Source organism: Passer domesticus, chromosome 17, assembly GCF_036417665.1.
Source record: "Passer domesticus isolate bPasDom1 chromosome 17, bPasDom1.hap1, whole genome shotgun sequence".
In the NCBI taxonomy this organism is placed as follows: domain Eukaryota; kingdom Metazoa; phylum Chordata; class Aves; order Passeriformes; family Passeridae; genus Passer; species Passer domesticus.
This window is the reverse complement of record NC_087490.1, coordinates 6933925-6961155: the sequence shown is the minus strand read 5'-3', so window position 1 is coordinate 6961155 and position 27231 is coordinate 6933925. Positions and strand designations below refer to the sequence as shown.

At 40.7% G+C, this 27231-nt stretch overlaps 2 protein-coding genes across 2 annotated transcripts; one reads left to right on the top strand and one right to left on the bottom strand.

Moving 5' to 3' along the window:
* The first annotated feature begins 6 nt into the window (after positions 1-6).
* Positions 7-9763, top strand: TRMT2A (tRNA methyltransferase 2 homolog A). The gene is made up of 11 exons (XM_064393035.1): positions 7-1016; positions 1713-1821; positions 2314-2495; positions 3317-3431; positions 3688-3803; positions 4353-4464; positions 4936-5058; positions 5338-5413; positions 5919-6035; positions 6251-6347; positions 6672-9763. Exons 1-11 carry the CDS (start codon positions 442-444, stop codon positions 6958-6960), a joined length of 1911 nt encoding a protein of 636 aa, XP_064249105.1. The 5' UTR covers positions 7-441; the 3' UTR covers positions 6961-9763.
* Positions 8259-27231, bottom strand: DGCR8 (DGCR8 microprocessor complex subunit). Its single transcript, XM_064393034.1, has 14 exons — positions 27096-27231; positions 20934-21934; positions 20365-20527; positions 19088-19230; positions 18103-18385; positions 16395-16592; positions 15951-16052; positions 15299-15397; positions 14834-14916; positions 13641-13741; positions 13166-13272; positions 12826-12953; positions 12397-12510; positions 8259-12059 (listed from the first exon to the last, which is right to left on the bottom strand). Exons 2-14 carry the CDS (start codon positions 21654-21656, stop codon positions 11976-11978), a joined length of 2328 nt encoding a protein of 775 aa, XP_064249104.1. The 5' UTR covers positions 21657-21934; positions 27096-27231; the 3' UTR covers positions 8259-11975.

Genomic DNA, 27231 nt, shown 5'->3' with positions numbered 1-27231 from the left:
CCCGGCGCGGGCAGAGCGCCGCCCGCCCCGGCCCCGCCACACCGATCCCCCCATGGGTCCTCGGAACCGGCCCTGGTACCGGCCCTGTCACCCAGCCCCGGTGCCGACCGCCGGCGCGGCCCCTCCGCCCCCCGAGAAGCGTTTTTGTTGTCCCGTTTCCCAGGCGCCTTTCCCATCGCCCCCCGCGCCATGGCGGCGGCCGCCCGCGTCCGGGCCCAAGATGGCGCCCGCGTGAGGGAGGGGGTGATGTGTGAGCTGCTGTTTCTAAGGTGTTTAAGGGCCGCGGGTGCTTCCAAGAGCGAGGAGCGGCAGCGCTGAGGGGCAGCGCTTAAAAAACAACCAGATCGTTCCTCTGCCGTCATTCTCATCGCAGCGGCCCGTCCGTGAGGCTGCGGCCCCGCCCCGCGAGGTGCGCGGGGTGGCTGAGGGGGTGGCGGGACCATGGCGGAGGAAGGCGAGCGCTGCGACCGCGACACGGCTCCTGTGGCGGAGGCTGGAGATGGGGCTGAGCCGGACAGCCAGGCCGGGGAAGACCCCGCGGAGAGCCCCGACGTGTACAGATACATTAAGGGAGACTTGTTCACCTCCGAGATTTACAAAGTAGAGATACAGAACCTGCCCAAGTACATTGGGTTTAACGATGTGAAAAAGTTCCTTGCCAAGTACGGGCTCAACCCTCACAAGATAAAGCTCTTCGGGAAGCAGACGTTCGCCTTCGTGACGTTCAAGAGCGAGGAGGAGCGGGACAAGGCCCTGCGGGTGCTGCACGGCGCGCTCTGGAAGAGCCGCCACCTCAGCGTGCGCCTGGCCAAGCCCAAGGCTGACCCCATCGCCAAGAAGAGGAAGCGAGAGGAGGATTCGGAGCAGGGGGAGGCGAAGCGTCCGGCTCCCTGCGGAGAGGAGCCTCTGAGCAAGCGGATCGCGGACGTGGTGACCCCGCTGTGGAACGTGCCCTACGAGGTGCAGCTGGCCCAGAAGAAGCAGGAGTGCGAGCAAGTGCTGCAGAAGCTGACAAAGTAATTCCTGTTTGTAACGTAATGTGTGCAAGACTTGGCCTTGTGATATAGCTAAATTCACACCAATTGATACCTCTAAACTGAAGTGAGTTAGAGGTAGGTCAAAACTCGGATCCCCTGTCAAAGTAATTAATTGCAAGATAATCTGCGATGCTACAGCTTAAAAGCTGTTCCATCTGACAAAACTTGCTATTGATGTTCTTGGTCACCTTCAAAAGATTGCTTAGTGAAGGGGAATTGGTTTTAAAGTCAGTTGTTCCATAAGCAGAAAGATGTATGTGCCCGTAAAAAAATAGCCAATGTCACATGGTGTGAGAGAATCAGTCTGTAGAGATGGCAAATTACTACTAGGATTTCCTCTTTTAAAATCCCCTCAAACTTCTATGCCCGGTCTTTGAAGATCACAGTATCACTTCTGTCTCGTGCCTTCGACAAAACTGGCATTGATTATGATGCATGGGTACATTGATAAACCCAGTACATAACCATAATGTAACCAGTACATTAACCCTTGCCTTTTCAGGTTACAGCTCTTATGAAGTTGAAGGGGGTTGGCCTCCAAATCTGGAAGAAACACCCTTCCATGTGATAATCTGGTTCTTTTTTGTGCCCTACACAAAAAAGAAGTCTTGTGCAACTCTTGACCTCAATTTTTCTAAATGTGTGCTTTACATTTTTTGTTTCTGATTTGGGCAGGGAAATAGGAAATAACAACAGAGCTTTATTACCCTGGTTGTTCCTGCAGAAGCAGAAGTTTAATAAATTATGTTGCCCAGTGGAGGGAGTGAAAGCATCACCCTTGCAGGTAATGTAATCTCAGGTAAAGTGTGGAACAGGGTTAATGAGCTGAGGGTTATGTTCATTATTTGGTCTTGAGAAGACAGTGGACAAACTGAGTATTCAACTTTGTCTTGTAATAAATGATGAATTTTAGATGTTGTTGTGTTTCATGTAAATTCTGTGTGGAAATATTAACAGGAAGCAGAAAAATTGATAACTGGATATTATAACTTTAAAATGAATATGCTGTCTTTGCAAGACTGTGTTGTAAGCTAATATGTTCCTCAACAGAGGCAATATTTTGCTTTTTGGATAATAAGATTTACTAATACCTTTTCATTATTACTGTTAGTTAACACACATCAAAATCCATCAGTATTGTCCATATGAGCTAAATGTCCCGTGTCCATTTTCAAATGTGTCCATTTTTAACCACGTGGGTTTTTTTCCAGGACAAACTTGGCATGTACAAATAAATGCTGTGTAAATATCTTACATAACTTTATTTTAAATCTAGACTGAATATCGCAACAAATGTGAGTTCTTGATTGGGATTGGTGTAAATCAAGAAGACAAAACTGTGGGGTGTCGTCTTGGCAAATATAAGGGTGGTACATGTGCTGTAGTGGAGCCATTTGATACTGTTCACATTCCTGCTATTGCCAAAAAAGTAGTAAAAGCTTTCCAAGACTACATAAGGTGAGCATAAGAAAAATGAGTTATTGTAAAGGTTTTGATATCTTAATCAGAAATATGTGTAAATTTAATGAGTGTTTGTTCAGAGCTTTGAGATCTAAGACACAGCAGTGTCCCATTTTAGCGATTGTTTGTTTCTGCCTTGTGCATCCTGGGGAGTTTTGCCCTTGCTCCTGCTCAGCTGCTCAGAGATGGCAGCTGAACACAGCCTCATTGCAAGCAAAGGGATGTGTAAGTCTGCAGTAAAAAGTGTGTGTTACTCAGGAGCTTTCCACTAACTGTAAAGAGGCACTCAGAAAAACACTTCTGCAAGGAGGGATTCATTAACCAAGGTCCATTGTTTTCTTGGATGAGAAGAATCATCCTGCAGAAAGGAATAAACCAAAAGTTGCACATTTAAGCAAGAGTACTTTTTTAGAAAAAAGGATGCATTCTTTAAAAAGCAGTTAAATGCACAAAAATGGAAACCTCAGGAGAACCATGAAGTTGGAAGATTTGAACTTGGTGTGAAGCAGAGAAGCTAATGAAAGCATTACAAAAAGTTATGTCATTCTCTGAATGCAGTGAGAAGCTGCCTCTTGCCTCTGTAATTTTGCATGGGTTAAAACGGGCAAGAGGATTGTGTGAAGGAGGGACAGGGTATTTTGCTTCAGGAGATGCTGTCCATCAGTCTTTCTGAGCTGGAGGCCATTCTTTGTTTGACAAGTGAATGTACCCTCTTTTTGTACTCAGCATTTCTGCCATCACTTCTTTTGATGCAATGAACTGTTTAGTGTTGCACACACAGAGAATTCTCTGTAAGTAACCAGGCTGTGCCGTTGCAGGTCCACTCCTTACTCGGTGTACAGCCCCGAAACCTACGAAGGGCACTGGAAGCAGCTCACGGTGCGCACCAGCCGCCGCGGCCACATCATGGCAATCGCGTACTTCAACCCTCAGGTATTTCACTGACAGCTAACGGGCAGCCCAGGCTCAGCTTCAGAACTGCTTAAAGTGGATTTTGTGAATTGGGCGTGCAAAACAGAAATAGAAGAATTACTTGGTGTGGTTTAACTTGCTTCACTGCTCTAATTCTATTTAGACTAACCTGATACATGGAAATGAACAAGTAATATTCTTATGTAAAGCATGCACTAAATCATATCTTGAAGTCACTGAAATGATTATTCTCCCTTCTTTCACATTAAAACTTTAGAAATTGAGTAAAGAAGAGCTAGCTGACCTGAAAATCTCTTTGGCAAAATACTTCACAGAAGGGATGGGAAAGAGCAGTGGTGTTACTTCGCTGTATTTTGTGGAGGAAGGACAGAGGTGAGAGGGTTGACTTTGCTTTGGGGGATTTTGGTGGTGTCTGGATTTTTGGTGTTTGCAAATTACATAGCATTGTTTGTCTGCTTCATAGAAGTAGTAGCAGTTGTTACTAATTTGTTTCAGTTCTTCACCCTTGCCACAAGAAACTCCTGAAATTTCCCATTCTCTGGATAAAGGCAGCAAGAGTTTCAGTGGGTGAACCCACCAGCCATTGCTGGCTGTGAAGCTACAGAAGTGTTTACTGCAGTAGATGAATGTTTGTGTTTATCAAGTAACTTCTGCCCCTCTTCCTTCAATCTCCCCATCCTCCATGGAGCACAAGGCTCACACCATCTTCATCTAGAGATGGTGGAGGTCCTTGCACACTGAGACATTAATGGCCAAGGAGAGTCTTCAAGAGCAGATGATGAATGGTACTGCTTAGGATGTAGCTCTGCAGTTTTTAGGATGATTACAGCTTTGGTAAAGATTGTAGCAAACATGTTTGTCTTCTTCTTTTGGTTTTGATTCCCCCTCTATTTTGTCTCCCCATTCCTCCCCAACCCCCAGGAAATCTCCCAATCTAGAAGACTTGCCTTTGGAGCACGTGGCTGGTGATAAGTACATATATGAAGAACTCCTTGGCCTAAAATTTAGAATTTCTCCTCATGCATTTTTTCAAGTAAGGATGATGGGAAGCTGCTGGTTTAACTGGATCTGCACAAATGCTCTGGAGCTTGACTAATGCTGTGGAACAAGACATTACATACCTAGAAATTTAACCTTTTATATATTTGGTGTGATTAAGTAGCAGTAAGTGTTATGTTTGGCTGTAAAAGCAATGAATGACTCTAAGCTTGATGGGAGCACAGTGAAGACAAATTTTTCTACTTAATAGTTCATTATAATTTCCCTCCTGTTTCATGGCAGCCTTTTGTAACACTGAACATAAAATAATAAGTTTAAGAGTCTTGTATTACTAATCTTTGTTTGCTTTTCCAAAACTTTTTTCTGCCCTTTGAACACTTTAAAATGTGTTTTTAGTATATAATGATCTGTTCATTAGAAACAAGAACACATGCTTTACTAAGACTCATTAAAACATATTTACTGTTTACGAAGAAGTAGATCTATTGGAAACTTGATTTCCCAGGTGAACACACAAGCTGCAGAAGTGCTGTACACTGCCATTGGGGAGTGGGCACAACTGAGCCAAGAGAGCACCGTGCTGGACATCTGCTGTGGGACAGGAACCATTGGGATTTCTTTAGCAAAGGTTGGCAATTTCTCTTTCTGGATAGAAGCTACTTTTTACCTGTGGCTAGAAGGGAAGAAAATATCTAATGTGTGTGAAATGCAACAGATTATATCTTCATTTTTTGAATTAATTTGTAATTGAGCTGCCTGCAGCTGCTTTACCACATCATTATGAAAGCTCAGCCTTATGTTGAGCAGCCTAGGTAGGATCAAAGTCACTGTTAATTGCTGATGCTATGAAAAATGGTTAAATTCACACATACAGACCACAGAGGAACCTTTTCCTTTGATTCTACAGAGAGTGAAGAAGGTCATTGGAATTGAGCTCTGTCAGGAAGCTGTGCAGGACGCCAAAGCAAATGCCCAAATTAATGGTGAGTTAAGCTGAAATGCTGAAGCCTTTGTTTGTTAAGGAGCTGTTGCAGCAGGTTCTTCTTTACCTTATCTAAGCAGCCTGGAATTACATGTTGTTGATAGTGATCTTGTCCCATTTAAACACTTAATCACTCTTGAAAACAAACACCTTGTTAGCCCATGAGATCAATTTTCCAGTGGAACAGCTTTTTTTTTTTTCAATTGAAAAGCAAAACATTTATTTCAGTGTAAAAGTGAGATGAAACCACAGCTACCCTCCTAAAGAAAACATGAACAGAGCTGGTGTTTGTGGGCTTTTGCTTTAGTCCAGGTAGTGGAAGATGCTCAAATTACTGTTGTTTGAATAGTCTGAAGTTAACAGTCATTGTTTAAATTACACTGATTCCAGGGTAGACTAAACAATTTGGAGTTTCTGAGGCATCAAAACTTAATATCCAAGGTAAAGAACTGAAAGCTGCTTTGACTAGACATGTTCACTGATAACATCTTTTATTTTTCTTACAGAACTGAATAATGTTGAATTTTATTGTGGGAAGGCAGAAGATATTGTTCCTTCCCTGATGAATGTTTTAGCTCCTCAGAACCTGATCACCATTGTAGATCCACCACGAGCAGGGCTGCGTAAGTTCACCTGGGGTTTAAGTCTGTTCTCTTAATGGGTGTTGGGTGGGAAGCCAAAGAAAACAGCACTGGGAGCAATTAAGTGGAGGCTTCAGGTATAGCTTGGAACAACATTGCAGCAGTTTTGTTCATGCTGAGTATAACGTGGCATTTTTCTGTGGGGCTCTTGCTGCACACAGAACCAGTAAACAGCTGTTGTGGTTTTGATCATCTAGATTCCAAAGTAATTCTTGCCCTGAGAAGAGCTGAACATCTGAAGAAGCTCATCTATGTCTCCTGCAATCCCAGAGCTGCAATGAATAACTTTGTGGAGTGAGTGTTTCTTGCATTAAGTTGACTTACTAAATGTGGAAATATGTTTTTTGAGGAGGGGGAACCATTGCTGGATTTTTATTTGCAAGCTGTGTTCCTTGAGGCTTATCTTTCACCAGAAGCAGCTGGGAGCTGCAGCAGCTGGCTGGGAATGGTATTGCCCAACACACAAGTCATAATGGAAATACTGAGGGTAGGGAATAAGCCTATCATGGAATTGAGGCTTGGGGAAGGAAAAACCTCTCTGAGAAGAGCAGCAGGGATGAGCACTGTACTAACATATTCATTCCTTTCTTCCTGCTCTGCTTTCCCTTGCCCATCAAGCCTGTGCCGGGCCCCTTCCAACAGGGTGAAAGGAGCCTCCTTCCGGCCCGTGAGAGCCATGGCTGTGGATCTGTTCCCTCAGACCAGGCACTGTGAGTTACTGATCTTCTTTGAGAGGGTGGAATACGCCAACGGCAGCTCTGCAGCAGCAGCTGCTGCCAGCGAGAGCCCAGCAGCAGCCTGTGGCACCCAGGGCAGGGATGGCACCAGCCCAGCAGCCAGCGAGGGGAGCCAGGCAGCTGCTGCCATGGGGACTGCAGCCCAAGAGAGGGCTCACCCCAGCTCCTGAGAGACTTTGCAGAAACTACTTTTGCTTTTTAACTGCATCGGTAACACCCCTCCTGTAACATCCAGGTAATAAATCTCTGTACAACAGAGTAATTGCAAGGCTTCCAACTTATTTCATCATCCTAATTTGAATTAAGTTTCATTATCATCGATTCCTAGAAGGGTTTGTGTTGGAAGGGATCTTAATGAACATCTCATAACCACGCCTTAGCCATGAACAGGAACACCTTCCACTCAACTGGGTTGCACACAGCCCCATCCAACCTGGTTTTGAACACTCCAGGGACACGATGTTACATACAATTAGCCCAAATCCTTTTCTCTTCCTGCCTAGACACATACATGTATTCATATACAGACACCCCCAATTCCCAGAGCAGGTACAGGGACCTGTACCTACAGGTACCTGTACCAGGATCTTGCTAAGGAACCTGGACCCACCTGTCAGTACTGTATCATGCTCTGGCCCCTGTCAAAACTGTGCCATGTTTTTTCAGTATGCAAGTTAAGATTAACCCTTTAAAAAAATTACTTGCTAAATCTTTATTAGGCAGTAATAAACTTAGTCTAATAAAAATGCTATACTTGTCACATTGAAGTCAGTCTTGCTCTCAGACTGTAGCATCACTGACAAGACAGTAAAGGCTGTAAGTTTCCTGCACCATACAGTAAGGCTGAGATGACTTTGCTCAAGGCAGGCCCTCACCACTGGAAACGGCCAGTACTGAGCTGTGCCAACACCAGCAGCTTACACTGCAGTGCCAGTGAAGACAAAGCTGGCTCAGGAGCCCCAGGAGCTGCTCTCCAGTCAGCACTCGCTGCAGCCAGAGGCTCAGCAGCTGCCATGAATGGACTGGGATCCACACGACAGGACAAACAGCAGCACTGCTGGAAGGAGTGACCACCTGCAATCTCAACTTACTTCTAATATACATTTAGCATGGCCTAACAACAAGAGAAGAATTCTACTACAGCCCATGGCTTTGCTGATACCACACCTTTCCAGTGTTTGGTACCTGCACCCAACACGTACCAAAGCCAGCACTGTGGGCTGTAACATTTCCAGCCTTGCCACAGTTTAAGTAAAAATACAAATCCTAATTCAAAAAAAGGTAACTTAATTTCATTCCAAATGTTTAACCATGTAAACATTCAATTCCTCACTAAAAAAGTGATTGAGTATTTCCATGATCAACTAGGCTGCACTGATCTAATTTCTCTTTCAAAATACCTAGAGGACTTGAAGAATAAGAGCTCCTTTCTCTAGATATGCTTACACTATCATGATACTGATCACACTGGCACATTTTATAATATCAAACTTTATTGCTCGAAACTAATTGTCTGAAAAATACACATGTAGTACTCAAAGACCGAACACAGAGGATTACATGATTGTGCAGAAAAAAAGCAAGCAGAGGCTCAGTGAAAATGAGGCTTTATAGTTGTACCAATTCAGCACTGGCACCAAGCAACTGCACCCAACACAACTCAAAACAGCAACCATTGTTACCTGCTGGGGCAATAAGGATGAACTTGGTTTTGTTTTCCCATGTTCTCAGATACACATTGAAATACTGTCACTGATAATTTTATTTGGTTAATAACAGCATGGCTTCTTGCACTTCACATTTCTTTCTTCCCACAAAGTTAGGAGGCTATCACTTCCTGAATTCCATTCCAGAACCAAAGTACAGTTTAGTGAATTAGTAAGATAATCATGATGCTTTTAAATACTTGGACGTTACAAATATTATTTGTATAAAGCCTAACAGCATCACAGGAGAATGGAAGTTTACATACAACAGTTAAGTTTATGCATAATAATCTTTCCAAAGTTCTGAGTACCCAACTAATTCAGTTTTGTCTAATAAATATGTTCAAAAAAGCTGATGACTGGTGTTTCAGTAGGTAGCATCTGACTAGTCACAGTAAGTTTTCCGTCAGTACCATGAAGATTTGAATGCACACGAATTTAATCCTTAAAGTCAATATACCACACTTTTGTCGAGAAGCACATAATATGCAAAGCAAAATCTGTCTAATCCCCAAAGGATGGAACAGTTCTTAAAAATACACTCCATCCCTAGAAAAATACCCATCTTCCCCTGGATATAGAAGGGATAAATAACAAGTATCAGTGACAAAAGCAGCAGTTTTATGCATTCATACAATCAGATCTAAACCTTTACAGCCGATTACCTAGAAAACACACAAGAGTTACAAGACAAGTTTAGGATACATCTTGAATCACACTGTAAGTGTTCATGCAGAAGCTGAAGTTAATGCAATGGTCTATCCTCTATCACAGCAGCTCGTGCTTATGTGCAAATGCAAGACTGTTACACTCCAAACAATAGTAAACATTGAAACACAAGAATACTTCACAATGACATAAACAGCAGTTACGTTGTTTGTTCCAGCAGTTATTGCGCTATTTTCTGGACATCTCTCCAGTTAAAGGCTGCAGCAAGGTCTAATACCATCTTTTTACGTTTGTTTTGTTTAGAATGCATAATATACGTTCTAGGCTTTGGTTCACAATGAAATCTCTGGATGTTTTAATTAAGGGCAATGGTCACCTTGTGATTCTGATAGTGGCAGACTGAGGTAATACAGCAATCCTCTTAAAATTAATGAAAACAAATTGGGAAGTGAGGCATCTATGGATATTCTGCAGGTGACCTGCAAATGCATTGACATTCTGATTTCAGAAAAATAAAAAGATCTACAAGGGTGATTTGTCTTTTACAGTGCCATCCAAGTACAGATTTTTCTGCTGAAAACACAAGCTGAAATAAAACCTATCTAAGAGTAATACATTTAGGCATAGAAGATAAAAGCCCTGTCTTTATGAAAACAGAAAAGTCCCAATAAAAACAATGAAAAGAGACAAACAGCAATCACTGCTTGTCACTACTGCACCAATATTATATACCCTTCAAAAGATGGAGATTTATTATTAAAGCTATACAAAAAAAAAGCAGAGGCAGTGTTTTTTTGTGTTTTTTTTCTTTTTTTTTTAAGACAGGCCACTTCTTTAAATAATAGTTTATATATTGTCTTCCAACTACCCGTATCCTGTTGTAACAGGATTACAACTCATCAAACTAAAAAACTAAATATAATAATAAAAAATGGGTGGATTCATATTTGCAGAGACCTCCAAGTGTATCATTTAAACACAGAAACAGGTAAGACTCCATGACTCCTCCTGTTTAACCTCTAACATTATATGCAACACATTAGAGAACATTAGTTTGAAATAGAAATTAAAATCCACGTATTTCCAAAGTAATGTGTGATGTTAATAGGAGGTCTTACAATACTGATGCCAACATTTTTTAAATCCAGTAGGCACTAAATTCAATATACTGCAGCACTCTCTATGTAACATGGTAAATTAAAAACAAAACCACACCAAAATCAGATTAAAAACAAACCAAAAAAACCCTCAAGCCCCCAGATCCCTGTCAATACAAGTACCAGGAGCTGCAGCAGGTACAGAGAACTGACCTTTCATTCCCAACAGGAGCAGAGGAGTGTACAAATGGAGCAGTGCAGCTCCTGGGTAAGTCACTGCAGCCCTGCCACCAGCCTGGCTTTCGCTCTGTTCTTTGAGAGCAAACCAAAAACGGCTGCAAGAGAAGATTCCTGCAGTGACCCCGTGTGAAGAACGAACCACGAAGCAGTGCTTCCACACAGCCACACTATTTCTTTTGTGCTTGGCTTGACAAAGCCTCAGATGACACAGTGAGTACTGCCTGTTTGCCAGGATTGTATTTTAGAGTAGTTGCATATTTGTGATTTCCTTATTTATGAGCATAATCGGTTATGGTCTCATTCTACTTGTTACTCTATGTCATATTCCAAATCTACATTCTAATTTTCATTGCAGAAGTTACATACTTTCTTTAAAAACTAAAAATGTAATTAAAAAAGTAAAAACAAAAACTTCTTAAAAAAATCTAAATTGCTGCAGTCAGACTTAAGGGTTGTGTTGATTTTTTTTTTTAAAGTCTTTGCGTTTATGGTGCAAATTAATTAAGACTTAACTGACCAAGTCAGATGCAATCTGACACCAAACAAATGAGAAATTGTTTTATTGCTGGGAAAAGGGAGTGGAAAGTCATTGGCAAAATATCTTCAGACTATCAACCATCATCAGCTGCATTTTGGCTCCAAGCTTTGAAAACAGCCTTTCAAATGACAGTTTTTATTTTAATCATAGCAGTGGGGCCACATTTTCCCTGTTCAACTGATCTGTAAACTAACACAGGCTCTTTTCAGTAATTTTGAATCTCCAACCTGTTAATGCTACCAGGTATTCTTGTTCTTTTCAAGTAATAACAAAATCTGCATCCTCTCATCTCAAATAACTAAGCCTGGCTGGAGACAAGAAACAAGACAAAAAGAAACAGCTTTACTGGCCTAATCCTATGGCATTAGAAACATTGCTCATCACTTTCCTGTATTTGTCACCAAAGTGTCTTATCAGTGCATATTATTATGTGCTGAAATGCAACAAAACTTTTCACAAAAATAGTTTTAGGCATGTTCATACAAGAAGATGTACATATACTTCTTTTATATATACATATATATGAATGTGTATATATATAATATCAGCTTCAACCTGTACATAGATATTCTGAATTTCATACTTAAAATACATCCATTTCAAACAACATGGATGGCTTTCCAGGAGAAAGTGCTTGATTGGTTTTATCCTGTGTGAACATGCCTGTCCTCTGTGCATTTGCCCCAGTAGAGATCTTTATGATCAATTCTTTAAACGTACATATCTCAGAGGTATTAAACAAGGAAAAAAAATCCAAAGAAAAAGAAACTAGGAAAAAGTAATATTGCCCTGATGATGCAAAACGAACAATGCATAACTGAAGCAGCTTGGATTTTAAAAGTTATCTTGCATTCTGCAGCAAACAATTTTTAAATAATTGTTGAAAATCTAGTTCTTCCATTTGTGTTATTGCTCCCCACTTGCACGTTTTCTCATTAAACATCAACAGTACAGAGAGGTTCACTACCAGGTTGAGCTGATTCCACTATTGTCATCTTGGGTTTCTTTCGGGTTTCCTCCTAAAAAATACAAAACAGCCCCCACCACACAGTCATAAAGAGAACAGAATCATAAAACAGTTAAAATTCTAAACCACTGTAGCCAAACACGTCAGTTGTTGCAAAAGGCTAACTAGGGCTAATGTCAAAAATAAACGTGCAGAAGTAGGTACAATCAAGTTATGAGCCTGTCTAAAAGACAGCGTAACCACCTCCCCAGAAGTAGAGCTCCTATCAAATTTTAAAGAGCTCAGTTTACTTAAAATACTGTGTAAAATAAGCAAAAACCCCCTGATCATTGGCACACGTGACCCATGACATTCATGGGGTTTGTAAATACATGAGAACATAGACTCACTCTTTCCTGTGCCAGTTTTTTCATTTCTTCCTGTAGCTTGTTCAGGATGTGCAGATTTGGCTTGTTCTTTTTGGCATACTGCTGAAGTTCTATCACACTTCTATCAGAGGTTTCCTATTCAACAGAATCATGAACAACAACGGATCAACTTCCTTTATGGAAAAAAGTTAATGTACATGGAGCAAACCTTAATCTGTTGTGTTTCTGTCTGTAATGAATGTAATTTCTGAAGTAGGAACATCTACTTCCATGAGTTAGTTTAATAGGTTCTTGAATTTTGACATGGGAGATGCAAGATTAACACAATTATTACTGTCAATGTAAGCCAGGCCCCTCAAAGTTTGTTGTAACTTAATTTACAAATCCAGGAAAATCCAGAAGCAAACCTGCAGTCCCAGGGTAGGTTATACTCAAACGAAGGCTGCTCACCTGTTTAACCAGCTTGCTGTTCTCTCTGCCATACATTCGCAAGAGAGAGCCCCAATTTTTCACATGTGGATGCAGTAGCTGAAGGATTTTCTGAGAAGCCAATTGCTTCCCTACTCTTTTATTTTTGCCTGTAACAATAACCATGGAAGTGTGTCAATACCAGCACGTTATGTGATGATAGCCACAAATACTCTCTTGAGTTAGTCAGAACAAATACCAGAGAAGAGCATGACAAGCACACAACAGGCTCAGTGGCTGAACAAGCACCCTGAATGGACACAAAGGAGAACAGGAAGAGAGGAAGAGAAAATTCACACATCAAACCAATTATTGTACTTACACCAGCCTCGCACTGTGTGCTTGCCGCAAGTCATGACATATTCACTCTTCTGATTTTTCCCAGGAATCACTTCAAACTTTATGGATGTATCACCCATTCCGTGGTTTCTTAAGCACAAACACAATCAAGATCACATACTAAGTAAAACTACAAACAATTGAATGGTTGCAGTTATCATCTTGGACAGTCATTGCCATGAAATTAGATCTATTAATAATAAATGTCAATACATTAAAGATTTTTTTACATTAGTAACTTGAGTCAAAAGAAAAAGCAACCCTGTATGAGAGAAAACAAAATACATTTGTCCAACAACTACATCCTGATCTCCAAAGAGGCACAAGCAGCAAATGTGAATTAAAGAGGACTCAGCATGAACCAGGTCAGCCCCACAGGCCCAGGGAGCTGAGCAGCTCAGGCAGGGTCACTGACCAGCACCTCCCAGCACACACGGGTCCCCAGGCTGCAGCCCTACCTTTTAAGGCACTCATGGAGAATCTGATATGGAGACAGGAGTCCAGCTTTACTGGTGAGTTCATATACCCGTGAGTCCTCAATACTGATATGGTTAAAATACTGCAAAGGAATTGAAAAGGGTTATTGTGCTTTGTGCAAGGAAAACCCTAATACTGTCCCTAATAACCCTAATTTCTCCTCTGCTACATTAAACCAATTCTGTTGCTCTGTGCTTAGTAGTTTAAAAAGTGTTTTTAAATCTAAAATGGTTTAAAGGCAACATCATTAAAACTGTCCCAGCTAATCAAACATTTGGAGACAAAAATTTTAACTCCAATCTTACATTATTCAATATGTACATAAAAATAACAATATTATGAATTCTTTATCATCATTTCTCCCTCAGGACAAGGTTATTTTAGCAAATTATGAAACTCTATTTACCAAAATGCTGTGGTTTACTAAAAGAGAACAGAACAGCTATTGGCACATTTGGTATTTTATTCTAAAAGAATGGAAAAAAAATTGTCTGCATATCTTTAATGCCCATTTCAGTAGTGCAGGGCATATAATACAGTTCAAAGTCAATGCAAGGGTACAAACAACTCCTGTATATTACTTCATTTTAGGAAACATTCCTTTCAGGCTGATCACTGGTTTTCCCTTTACTCCTTACTGATGGTGTCACTGGTCAATGAACTATTTAATTCACCTAGTACCTGAGAAAATAGCACAACTCTCCTCTTAAAGAATTTTTTCCTTTGATTTTCTCCAATGTCACTGCCCAAACTATGGGATTTCACTGTGTGGTAATAAAAACATCTCAGAAGCCTGAGCACTTTTACTTCTTACATGGTGTCCTAAGATGATCACACAAAAGCAAACAGCACCTAGTTCTGAACATTTCCTGGCAGCAACCAGAGGATTCTGGAAGGCAGGGCAGTACAGGCAGCCTGGTGCCTTGGAACGTCCCAGCTAAGTGACCAGCTGGTCAATAAAGAACCAGTTCTCTGCATCAGAGTGATGAATTTTTCTATTCCCATAGAAAAAATAGTATTTTCTTTGCCCCAAGTCTTGCTCTAAATGGAGGATTTTACACTTCCATTTGACTGAGAACATTTTACTAATTTTCAGTAACATTTCTGACATTAAATATGCAATGTTTCAAAAACAAACTCAAATGACTCCAGCCACAAAGCAAGAGCTCAGTACCTCAAGTTCTTGACTGTCTTTGGGCTTCTCCTCAGAGGTCTGTTTAACAAAGTCAGGAATAAGGATTTCCAGTGTAGCTCGAGCTGCAGAAAGTGATTAAACATCTTGATTAGGTTTATTTTAAACAAAAACATCTCATCTAAAAATTGTCAGGCATTTTCTTCTGGTAAGAAATTTATTCACTTACACTTTTCAAGGGAAAAAAAGTTCTACTAGCTCAGCTTGATAACAATTAAAATAAGAAAATACTTTTTAAAAATGCTTTCAAAAGGAAAAATATTCTAATCTCATTTTAGAAGTGACACAGAGCCTTTAAGACCAAAAACTAAAGAGTTATAATCACCCCCTAGTTTCTTACAGCCAAACCCCAATATTGAGTCACTATGGCCCTTGGAACCCCAGAATGGCACAAAAAGCAATCAGAAACAATTCAGCAGTTGGTACTGAGAAAGAAAAATAAGTTACCAGCTTTATTCTTGGCAAGTTTTTTGCTGCTGGCAGTTCCTGCCCCATAGGTTACTCCATCAATAATCACTGAGGCTCCAAAAGGTTCACTTGGGTTCTCTGGAAATGGAGGAGGAAAGTAAAGAAAGCTTTCTGGAACTCCTGACAAACATGAAATATCACCACTATCAAGATTTGGTTTTGTTATTTCAGCTTCAAAAGGGATGAAAATGGTATTCTTCATGAAGACTGAAAAACTGTTTAACTAACAGTTTTCCATTAACAGACTTAATCACCATATACTTCACTCTTCCAAATACAGAACTTACAGATTTTAAGAGACCACTGGTAATCTGCCAGAACTCAAATATTAATTCCAAATTGTTTGCATCATGGTGTGAATACAAGAGCTACACACTCTGATATAGAAATTTCAGTTGAATTATATACTGCGTATACAGGAATAACACAATTCTGAATAATTATAAGGTACCCTCAAAAGAACCCCAAACAAACAGGAAAAAAAAAAGAATTAATGGAACATACATTATACCACTTAGGGGAAAAAACCCAGTATTAACCTAATTCCAGTTCTATTTTTCATATACACAACATTTTTGGATTCTTGATTAAGCATAGAGCCCAGGATAGTTGTTTAAGGAAACAGACTTACCACATTCAAAGAAATTGTAAACAGGGCGAACCTTTAGGACTCGTTGCATATATTCATGCAAGATGCAAACTTCAGACTTCCCATTGGGATTAATGACAAACTCTGCAAAAAAGACAGGAAGAAGGGAAGAAGCTCATTAGTTCCAGTCTTTGAAAAATAATTTCTGTTACAAACAAATCAACACTGAGCAGCATTCAGCAGTAACAAGAGCTGGAGGTAGTCATTACCTACCAGGACTGTAACCTTAAATAATGTTGTTTAGTCTTTTGAAGAGGAAATATATTTTGACAATATTTTTCCTTTCCTATGTAATATACAATGGGTCAAAGAATACAAAATACTGGATCAGGAATTAAGGGGACTTATTACAGGATTTATTTTCAGTCAAGCTTAGAGCTGCAGTTAGTCTTCAAGGCAGCCTGAAGTGCAGCTAGACCAGCTCACCTTTCTTGATAGGTGCATCCTGCACAGAGAGGGTGATGAGTTTCTGGTTGGCCGGCAGGATGGGCCGCTCGGACTCCGCCTGCTTCCGCTTCATCTCGCGGTTGAACTGGCGCCGCTCGGCCCAGGTCCGGAACTTCTTCACAGTCACTTGTTCAAAGTCAAAACGCTTCTCCAGATAGCGTCGAAAATCCTCCAGATCTGAGAAACACAGCCAAGTTACTCTCTCTGCTTCACCACTGAACAAGCATTAAGTTCTCTATTTCCACTGTTTTAAATGAGCTGTAATTATTTTTTTAGACTTGGAGCAAAAGGTTAAAGATGCTGTTTTGGACTTTTGAAGTTCTCCTATTATATTAAATTAGATTAAATGCAAAATATTAGTGCAAACCAGAAAACAAAATAAAACAAAAGACCATTTTATTCTGTCACTTGATGATTTTACTAATCCCTAACCAGCATTAACACCCAACACAATTTGCAGCAAAGCACCAGTAACTGGTCTGCCTGAACATCTAATCACCTTCCTTTCACCTGAGGCAAGGTACACAGTGAGTACAGTGGTTGTGATTTCAGCCTCAGCTCCCTGAAGCCAAACCCAACTGCTGCTGCCTGCCTATTATGCAGTGTACCATGAAACACTGCACAGTGATGTGCCATGAACTCCAGGGGTATCTGCCGCCTCTGGGCAGAATTTAACACATTAAATTCAAGTACAGAGTACTAAAAGATTGCCCCCTTTCAGTACAGCTGCTTCTCCTTTATAGAACAGTCTGCAAATATAATTAGCAAAAATAAAGAGTAGTATCCACAGATGTAAACAAACAAAAGCAAGCTGCTGGTATTGTTTCCTTCCACAAGGAATTCCAAATGCAAGTCATGCTTATACTCTATCACTCAGTATCTTTTTCAGTAATTCAGAACAGATCCTATTTAAAGAGAGAGATAGACAGGTGAACTTCATGTAGAAAATTTAAGTGCTTACTGGTTTGAATTTTGCAGCTAAATATTGATTATTTGGGGTTTTTTTTACATCCTTTGGCATGTTTTTTGGACTGGACATGACACATGTAATGACAAGGACAAGTTTTGTGTCTGAGCACTACAAAGATAAATGGCAGCCTATGACCCCTACCAATACTCTGAGCAGCAGCAATTTACAGGGGTGGGATTCTTGGGTATGCAGATGTGGTAAGATTCAGTAAGTAACACATGAGCTTCCTCCTCAAGTTCCTCTCCATTGGGTGGTGACTTTGGCATGATGTCTTTAGGCAACGTTTTGTGTAGAGGTTATCAGATTTGTATAAATAAAACAATGAAGCATCACACCCCTCTTATGAGTGCAATTATATTTGCATGACCTAGTCTGCTAGACTTGTGCAAATACAGAAATAGAGTTTAACTACATCATTTACCTTAAGAGATCATCCTGAAAGTAGACATAACTCAGCCAATACAGAGAGGGCATAGAAAAGCCTTCCTTGAGGAAGTCACATGAGCACATTTGACAACAGCAAATGAACACAATGACATAACTTATTCTTATATTGAGATAAACTGTCAAAATGTTAAATTTTTGTGTAAAACCTTTCCATGTGGACTCTCAGGGCTTCAGGAAAGATTATAATTTAGTAGCTAAGTCTGAAATAAAATTTCCCAAATGCCATTACCCCAGCTCAAGTCAAGAAAAGACTCTACTTCCCATACATACCTACAGATTCATCTTTACATACTTCAACTTTGGCCTTAACTTGTCCCAAAGCTCCTTGTGCTGCATCTCCCCCAGAAGGGTCTTTGTCATCTAAAGGCCCAGAATCAGCAGCAGTGGAATCTGGTTCTTCTGTTTGGCAGTCCAGTTCTGAGGATTTATCTAGATGCTTTACAGGTGATACTTCCCCATTTGGGGTTATGTCATTGTTTTGTTCCCTTTCCTCATTTTCCTTCATTTTTTTGTAATGAAAGCAGGGAATGCTACTAAGGGGAGGATCATGTTTCTGCAAATATAAATAATACAGAAGGTTTCAGTATCTCAAGGTCACCAAAAGCAAAACTCAAACCCAAAAGATGCAAGCAAGATGGAAGCTGTTTGTATTCAGTCTAGGCTCAAGCTCCCCTTTGGTCAGTAAAGTCACTCTCCTCAAGAGCTGAGCAGGGCCACTCCTGGGGGACCCTGACACTGTGTGACACTGACACAATCCTGCTGGCTTAGCTCCAGCCTACAATCTGTTCAGCTACATGCAAATGCTCCATGCTGTCATAAAATCCATTGAGCCTTCCTGAGGCATAGGCCCATGGCATTAAATCCAATTTCTGTAGATTGCTTGGGTGCAAGAACATCATATCCTTACTTATTCACATGTGGACCATAAGCCACTGCTCAGATTAATTTATAGCTACAAATAAATGATCCCTAGATATATGCCATGGTGCAATAAACCCCCAATTTTGCAGCCATACTAGGAAAAGTGAAGGCACCAAACAAGATAATCTCATTCACTTTAACTGCCCAAACAGTAAAAAAAAAGCACCTAAGAAAAATCATACTGGATTTTCAGACAAAAAAAATTCACTTTTCAAGGATCTTAATTCAAACACTGGAAATAAGCCTGCCAAAGCAGAAAAATGTTCAACTGCTTACAGGAACATATCTAATTTTTTAATCTTAGTAAAGTATTTAGAAAATTGACAGCTCTCACCCTTATGCTTCCTGTTCCCAAAAAATAAGGTCTAGACCAGGTAACAACTCTAGATTCTCTGTGCAGATATACAGGAATGCCCGAATTATGGAATGTCATGATCCATCCATCTGGCAAAGGTTCTGTAGGAGGGCGGCCACGACCTTTAAAGCAAATAATGGCTTTAAACTTGGATAGACTGCTTAGAAGAACAGAAATAAAATCCAAGCTTTTATTTATTGCTTTTTCCGTCCCAAAGATTAAAATGGCACTGAACAAGATTAATAATGTTTTGCACAGAGATGTCATTTTAATAACAAGGTGTATGCCTCTAACCCAGAATAAATCCTACAAAATTAGAGATTCCATTATGTTCTAAACTAAAGGCAATAGTAGCAATAATTTTTATATAGACTGATTTGCTTGTTACATCACTGAATTCTCTTTTCTTTAGTCTTTTGATACTTGTCACAAGCATCACTGGAAAGTATTTACTGGAAAAGTCATACTTGCTTCAGAAACACTTCATTTTCCATTAAAAATTCTAATTTGACACTCAGGAATAAGTTTGCATCAAAATACCACCCAAACAGCCAGCAAAGGGCTCATCACTAAGCCAAGGTCTCATGTCTCTCTAATCACAAATCAGAGACTATTCATCTTTGCTGGAAGTTTCCTGGCAATCCTCTGTTACTATACAATTTTGAAGCAAAATGTTACTTGTTTTTTTTTCTTATTTCCGAATACAGTGAAGCTGTAAAATACTCCTCTAGTACATGTTTAAGTTTTAATTCTAATTCAGAATATTTTCCATTACATTCTTCTGAATGGCTTTGTGTTCTCAGCTTTTCTTTATTAGTAGTTTCTAACACAACGAAATTGGATAAATGTAAGCCACTGACTTTTCTTGCTATTATATTTAACCTAGATTGCATTCATAGAGACCTCAAATGGGGCAATTTCAACAGCAGAAGTTATGTAACTGAAGCAGGAAGAAGGCCAGAATGTCCAGAGACCAAAGCCCTAGATCAGCCTTCTTCACCTCATTATTGTACACAAATCCACACACTAAAATATATTCTTATTACATACAACAGATTAAAAGCAAAAGTCAAATTCACTGTTTAAGAACGTGAAAAATCATATTCCACAATGAGAAGCCTCCCAACAATAAAATTCTCCAACACATGAACAATTTCACACAAACTGCTGCCTCACACTCTGCTTGTTGATGTATTTTGTGCTACAGACACGAGCCATGAACAGGACCTACAGTTATTAAATGCACATGAACTTACTCTTCAGTACAGTTTTAATTTTGGTCATCATTGGCTGCACACTTGTCTCTCCATCAGACTGGTGATCACTCTCACCACCGTATTTCTCATTGTCTAGTCTCCTTGTTTTGGGTGCTCGGAGTCCCTCTTCCAGCAGAGCATCCACATCATTATCAAAGTCATCCTGAAAGAGACTTCATCAGATACCATCCTTCTGGGCCTACCAACCTCCCTTTTCCCTTGCAAAGAGAAAGCAGACATTTTTTATATGCACTTCCACACAGAGAAACTAGAAATTTCCAATGATTCCAGTAAAGAGACTGAAAAATAAGAAAATAAGTTTGTGATGATAAAATGGACTGTAGTTGTGTGAGAAGACTTTTAAAGGCTGTTTTTACAGAAAACTAGAGAAGCTGCAACACAACTCAGAAGTTTGACTAAAACAGCTTGCACTTTCTCAGCCGAAGGTCCCTAAAAATTCTGCAGTTTTGACTCGGGTACTGCACACTTTTCGAAAAGATTGGTTTTTTGCAAATTTTTTTCTAGCAACTTGGAAACCTCTCACCCAGCAGACCTGTGGATTGACTTACCTCATAGGAGAAATTCAAGGTTTCTTCATCCACTTTATCTCTTTGAACGATTGCTTTAGATGTGAACCCTCCTCCTTCTTCATCTATTTCCATCAAATTGTCGGTAAAGTCTTCTAGCTCATCCAGAACTGCAAATTCCACTCTCTTTTCCTGATCAATATCATTTTCATCATCCTTCTTGTCATCACTTTCACCCCCTATCCCTGCAGCTTTACCATTACTACCACCAAAAGGACAAACATGCAAATCCCCATTGACATTATTCATACCAAACTCTGTATCTGCCTTATAATCCTGCTCAACTCCAGTGTACAGAACCTTCCTATCTTTGCTTTTGCAGCTTTCTGTAAAGCTAACACTAATCTTCACATCCTTCAGTAACTTAAGATCTGGGGTGAACTTTCGAACTGACGGTGCGTGACGAGCAGTTCTCGGGCTTTGGTCACTACTGTTGGGGTCTATGAGGAGACGGCTTTTGTAGCAGGCAGATCCCTTTGTGAGCAGCTGTGTTCTGCAGAGACTGTGCGTGTCCCCAGCAGGGCTCTCTGACTGTCCATCACCACCAGAGCCAACGTCCATTACCTCTGCGTCACTGGACGTTTGCAGGGGAGGTGGTGGAGGCTGTTCGCTGGGCGGCAGAGGTGGCCGACAGGAGTGATTCTCCACATTCATTTCTCTTGCAGGTTCTTTAGGGAGGGGTGGTACATTTTCATAGTTCTCCATTTTTAAAACTACTGTTTTAACAAAAACAATGCTTTAATAAATGTTTATCCCTATTTTCCTAACATGCATAAGTCCATCAGGATTGGTTTATCATGTCCTATTCAATATGCAACACTGATGATTCAGTTAAGCTGACTACATTGTTCTTTTCATTAATGTAGACAGCTTTCAGAATCACTGTCTCAATTATTGGAAATCACAATGCATTCAGCTTAAATAGCTGAAGACTAAGAGTGCATCTTTCACTGGACAAGCTGGTCTCCTTTTCTTCTTTCAACCTACAAGAGGAAACAAACAAAAAAAATGTGTTACAGGAAAAAAATGGAAATAGTATCCCAAGCAGAAAGAAAACCTGTCACTACTTCTAGCATCAATTTCAAGTAGAAGAGTGACACTTTCACAGTGAGAAAAGCAGGGTACCCAGATACCATCTTGAATGAGGCCAAAACTAGAGTGGTTTTATTGCTCAAGCTGTACACCAGCACAAGAATTTACTAACACAGATGCCTTTACCATTAGTTGACTACCTCTGCTTTGTTAGCAGGCAGGGCATTAAGCATGACAGACTAAAAACTGCATTTTGGGGAAATTCTCCCATAATCTGAAACAAGCTGGTATTCGAGCCATACTTACCCACACAGCAGAAAGGATAATTAGCTTACAGTTTAAGACAATCTGCAAAACCAACAAGATTTTAAAGACTATGGTCATGGCTTTTCAAAATTTAAGTTATCAGCTACTTCTGAAATCTCACCATTTACTAAAATATCACAGAAAATTACTTTCTAGATAACCAGATATTAGACATTTGATCTTGTATTTTGCACTATTATGGAACTATTTATTTATTATGCCAGCCCAGGCAGAAAAAACCAACAGCAACACCCAAACACCAACTGGGGCAAGGCACAAAGCTGGCAATCAGAAGTTGTAATGGGATCGATTAAAATTCAGCAATATGCAGAAGTTACCTACCTGGAAACTGGAAGAAAGCAGAATGCAGAGCAAACTCTAATATGGCAACAAAGCAAGTTTTGCTGGGGCAGCAGAGGAATTCATATTTTGTGGGTTTTTTGATGTGTGTAGGGATTTTTAAACCTACACAAAATTGTGACACATCCAATTGTGACACACCGAGTTTGACATGCATTATAAAATTACTAAGGAAAAAAACCTGGTAAGAACTCTAAAATAATCCCATCTTCTCTGATACCAACATATTAATTCTCAGATTGATAAATGGCTCATTCACCAGTAAGACAATCATTTCTATGTATCTAATTCCATTCTATCCTACAAGATGACCTCATTACAAAGACCAATTCCTCCATCTTTCAACAGGTTCTGGAATGTATAATGTGGAGAACACCCCTAGAGATAAATTTGTCTATAGATTTCCTCCTCTTCAGATTAAAAAAGTTTAAAAAAAAGTGAATGACAAATTATTAAATTCTTCACAGTAAATAATTAGTTTCTTAATTCTGAACAGAAGAATCAAAAGTTACAGCATGAGCTCAATAACTCCTGGAAACTAAATGCCTAAATCATCTCATTTTTCCATCTTAAAGAGTCTTCTAAAGACTCTTGAAAAGAGCAAGCACAATTCCCACAGAAATGGAATACTGAAGTCAGCATTCTAGAATTTGAAAGAGCAAAATCTTCCCCTGTGTTCAAGGAGCTCCCTGGTCCAACAAGAAAGACTTATTTTTGACAAGGCTAAGACAGGATTGTGAATGTCAGTTCCAGACCCCTGATACATGTCCTGCTCCTATGCTAAAGTGTTTTAATAATACCAGTGTCAAAACATAACTTAACCTTTACCTGCCCAGCTTGGGTAGTTCACTGATACACCACCTCTGCTCTTTGCAGGAAAGATGTCCTGTTATTCTATTCAAGCACTGGTAACAATTATATTCTTGTTGTCTTCCCTTTCTTGCTGGCTGTGAAAGGATGAATAGCTGAACAATGAACAGCAAGTCACAGCCAGGGATTGTCTGCTCCTCAGCACACACTGGCTCAGGAAAAGTATTAGACCAAGATGGGTTCAAAGGAGCTTTTTCCATTTCTAGCCATTAACCTGCCACATCCCTAGGGTAAGATAACTGTCTGGTAGTGATGCCAAAAAGATTTTTGCTTTTTATATTTTTTCCATATATTTACAGATCTCTAGACCACTATAATATAGTTATATAGCGCCTTAATTAACTCTGGTACTTTTCCTACACTTTCCCTTAGATTTTAGAACAATAAGCTGACCTTCTAAACACATTCCTGGAATATTGTTTAGTCTTATTCTAAGTAGGGGACCTACAATAAGACATAACAAGAAGCGGGCAGAGAACCCTTGGACCAGCTCCAAGGGGCTGGCCCAGGGATGGGTTACAGGGGCAGCTGAATCTCCTGGATGTACCTGTTATATCCTAATTAATTACCTCTGTAATAGTAGAAATCTGGTGCCAGGTGTGCCCATCATGACCAGACACCTGCAAGCTTCTGAAGAAAGGTCTGTTTGTTACTATTCTAACACTAAAAAACAAGGGTTTTTTCTCTTTGATGATAGTTAACAGTAGCTGTACAGTTCCAGTAGACTACAATACCTGCCTGTAAGCCACAAAAAGCAAGGCAGAAGCAGTGCAACACAGGCCCAATTCCCATCTACTTCCCTGCCAGCTGACATTACAGTATGCCCTTTCTATCAGGGGCTGGGAAAAAAAAACAACAACAGAACAATGCAACAAAACCACTGAGCTACCAGGTATTTGAAAAGACAGAAGGGAGAAAAGGCAAAAGGATGTTAGATGAGCTTGTAGGTTAAACAACAGCCAAATGGGCCTTAGACAAGGGAACGTAACAGCCACACACAAAAGGCTCAGCATACCAAGTTACAGCCTAACATAAGTCAGTTTCCTACTGTCATCATCCTTTACTGAATTGTCCTGAAATAACATATTTTATTCTCCAAGGCTCCACCAAGTTCCATTAGCAGTTTCCACAAGGATTCCTTCCAAAGAGACAGAGCACCACTGGCAACTGCACCAGGCAGTACAAACACTGAAAACGTCAGTGCTCAGCTCATGTTCTGCAGATCACCAGCACAAGGAATTTCCACATTTTTAACTGCTTACTCTTATTTTAGCTAATCATTTTAAGAAGTTTCATGCCACAAAGTAAACTAAACAATGCAGATACAGGTGGGGGCATATTAATGTAATATAGCAAACCACAGAGGTCCCAAAGAAAGCAGAGTAATCTTAGCCTGCTTGTCTTACAGATGTCCTTTAAACACAGAAAGGAACAAAACAAAACTACTTTGTTTAGTAAGTACCACTGCCCATTGCCACAAATTGACAGACAAGGAACAGGAGAGAAATACACAGAGAAAAGGGTATCCTTTTTCAAGGCAGAAAAAAACCAGAATCTTAAAATTTGGACATTTCAGCATTGCCCAAACTCAAAGAAAAAAATCCTTTCAGTTACAGCAGGTCAGCAATCTAGAAACAAATTTAATAAAAACCACAATTTCTTTGCAAATACGTGTAGCTGCAGCAAGGAACAGCATACCATAGATTCTCTCTTCAAAAAGTCACTTTTGAAGAGAAGCTATGTCAGAGACTGTTTACTGCACATTCAGTGGACCCCAAGCAAAGTGTCCTCATTTGCTAACCAAATACAAAGTCCTCCTCCAGCCCCAAATGGCAACTCAGGTGCTGATCCATTACTCCATATCAAAATAATTCCCCACTCACAGTCATCTACCTTCTTTTCATTACAGCTAGTGTGTCTTTTCAACACATACAACTCAAGAAATAAGTTAATCCTATTTATTACCACTGCTAAAAAAAACCCCAAAACCCACAAACCCAAAACAAAACCTGAAGAGACTGGATTTATTTTCTTTAAACCAGAACAGAAAGTACCAAAAGAAAATATCCTTTAAGATAATACTACATGTAAGAACTCAGTTCTTCTCATTATCAGCTTTAGTGTAGAAAGATTCTGAACAAAACAACCACTTTGTGTAAGTCAGCACCAAGGCACTTATTTCGTGTAAGCAAGACACCAAGAAAATGCAGCCAGAGCCCAACAACAACATTATCAGTGGCAAATAGAGACAAGGCTCAAGAAATCCTCTAGTTCTTATCACTTTATTCCATTTCAGCACGAACAGAGTACATAATTTTGGAAAGCCATCCTCAGAAATGGCAAAACAACAGTTGCTTTTAGAGCTTGAGCAGTTTTCTGGCAGGGTTTAGATGGCTTGATTAATTATGTAAGACAAGAAATTGATTTTTAAAAGGCAAAAATCAGAGCCTAGGAAAGAGAAAATATATTCTTCCTTTCCTATCATATGTAAGCTTCTTACTTGAAAAGAAAAACAGGAGACATAAGGAACCAAAATCCCTTCTCTTTCTCTATAACAGCGAAACAATCCTGATAATGACAAAGAGCTGCCTAGTGACTCAACTTCGCATCCAGAATTTAAAAAAAGAGCCCCCGAGTTTAATTACCCAAACAGAACGACCTCTCAAATCACAAAACAAAAATTAAAGATCTAATTCCAATACCTCTAACTCGCAACCTAACGGAATAAAGAAACTGAACGTGTTCACCCAATTCCAGTTTATGGTCGAGCAACGCCTGGGTATTCAGGTCTCAGCGGGCAAACAAACTTTGCAGACAAACCCGAAGCCTAAGAAGAGGAGGTACAAAAGAACGAGCTGTTTCCAACAAAAAAAAAAAAAAAAAAAAAAAAAAAAAAAAAAAAAAAAAAGGTGAAGAAAGCTGGGAAAATTAACCCTTCAGAGGCTGATGGAGATAATTTGCTATTAATAGAAAGAACACATTAAGAAGAATCCTGAGAGTTACAGAGACATCCCGTTACCTTTAATGTACCAGAACTAAAAGAGCCCCCGCGTGCCCGCACTCACGTCGGTGCCCTTTCTTGCCGACTCCGCTGCGGAGCTGACGCGCTCCGGGCCGGCGCTGCGTGCGGCAGAGCCCCGGGCCCGGCACACCCGGAGCCGGTACCCCTCACCCCGGAGCGGGAGGGGCCGAGGGCACACGCCTGGCGTTCCCTTCCCCAACACAACCCCAGGGAGGGGGCTGGGGGTAGGCGGGAAACGGAAAAAAAAAAAAAAAAGTTCCCCCAAAACAACCAAAGAAAAATCCTGAACAAAACAAAACAGCGGCTCTGAGCAGAGGCCGCTCAGGCCGGGCGCAGGGGAAGCGCCGCACGGCAATGCCCGGCGGGCAGGGCGGCGCCTTGCAGCGCTGGGGTGTCGCTGCTCGGGGAGAGGCTGCTCTGGGCTCCGCGCCCGGGGGCCGCTCGGGCAGGCGGCAGGAGCGCGGCGGGCCCGCTGGCGCTGCGGCCTGTGGGGCGGAGGGGTTGGTGCCCGCGCAGGCCCGCCCTGCCCGCCACCCCGCGGGGCCCGCACCCACCTGGGCCATCCCCGGCGGCCCCGCCGCTCCAGTGCCGGGGCTGCGGGTGAGGGCGAGTCCGGCCGCCTCACGATCGCCGTCCCGCACTCCGCGCTGCCGCCATCTTTAAACGCCTGCGCTGGGCCCCTCCGCTGCC

Coding starts and splice junctions, on each gene's coding strand:
- TRMT2A (XM_064393035.1), top strand. CDS start 442: ATGGCGGAGGAAGGCGAGCGCTGCGACCGCGACACGGCTCCTGTGGCG. Junction 1,822..2,313: donor TGAAAGCATCACCCTTGCAG/GTAATGTAATCT, acceptor TTTTAAATCTAG/ACTGAATATCGCAACAAATG. Junction 3,804..4,352: donor TTTGTGGAGGAAGGACAGAG/GTGAGAGGGTTG, acceptor CCCAACCCCCAG/GAAATCTCCCAATCTAGAAG.
- DGCR8 (XM_064393034.1), bottom strand. CDS start 21,656: ATGGAGAACTATGAAAATGTACCACCCCTCCCTAAAGAACCTGCAAGA. Junction 12,511..12,825: donor ACAGCAAGCTGGTTAAACAG/GTGAGCAGCCTT, acceptor TCTGTTGAATAG/GAAACCTCTGATAGAAGTGT. Junction 12,060..12,396: donor AAAAACTGGCACAGGAAAGA/GTGAGTCTATGT, acceptor TGTATTTTTTAG/GAGGAAACCCGAAAGAAACC.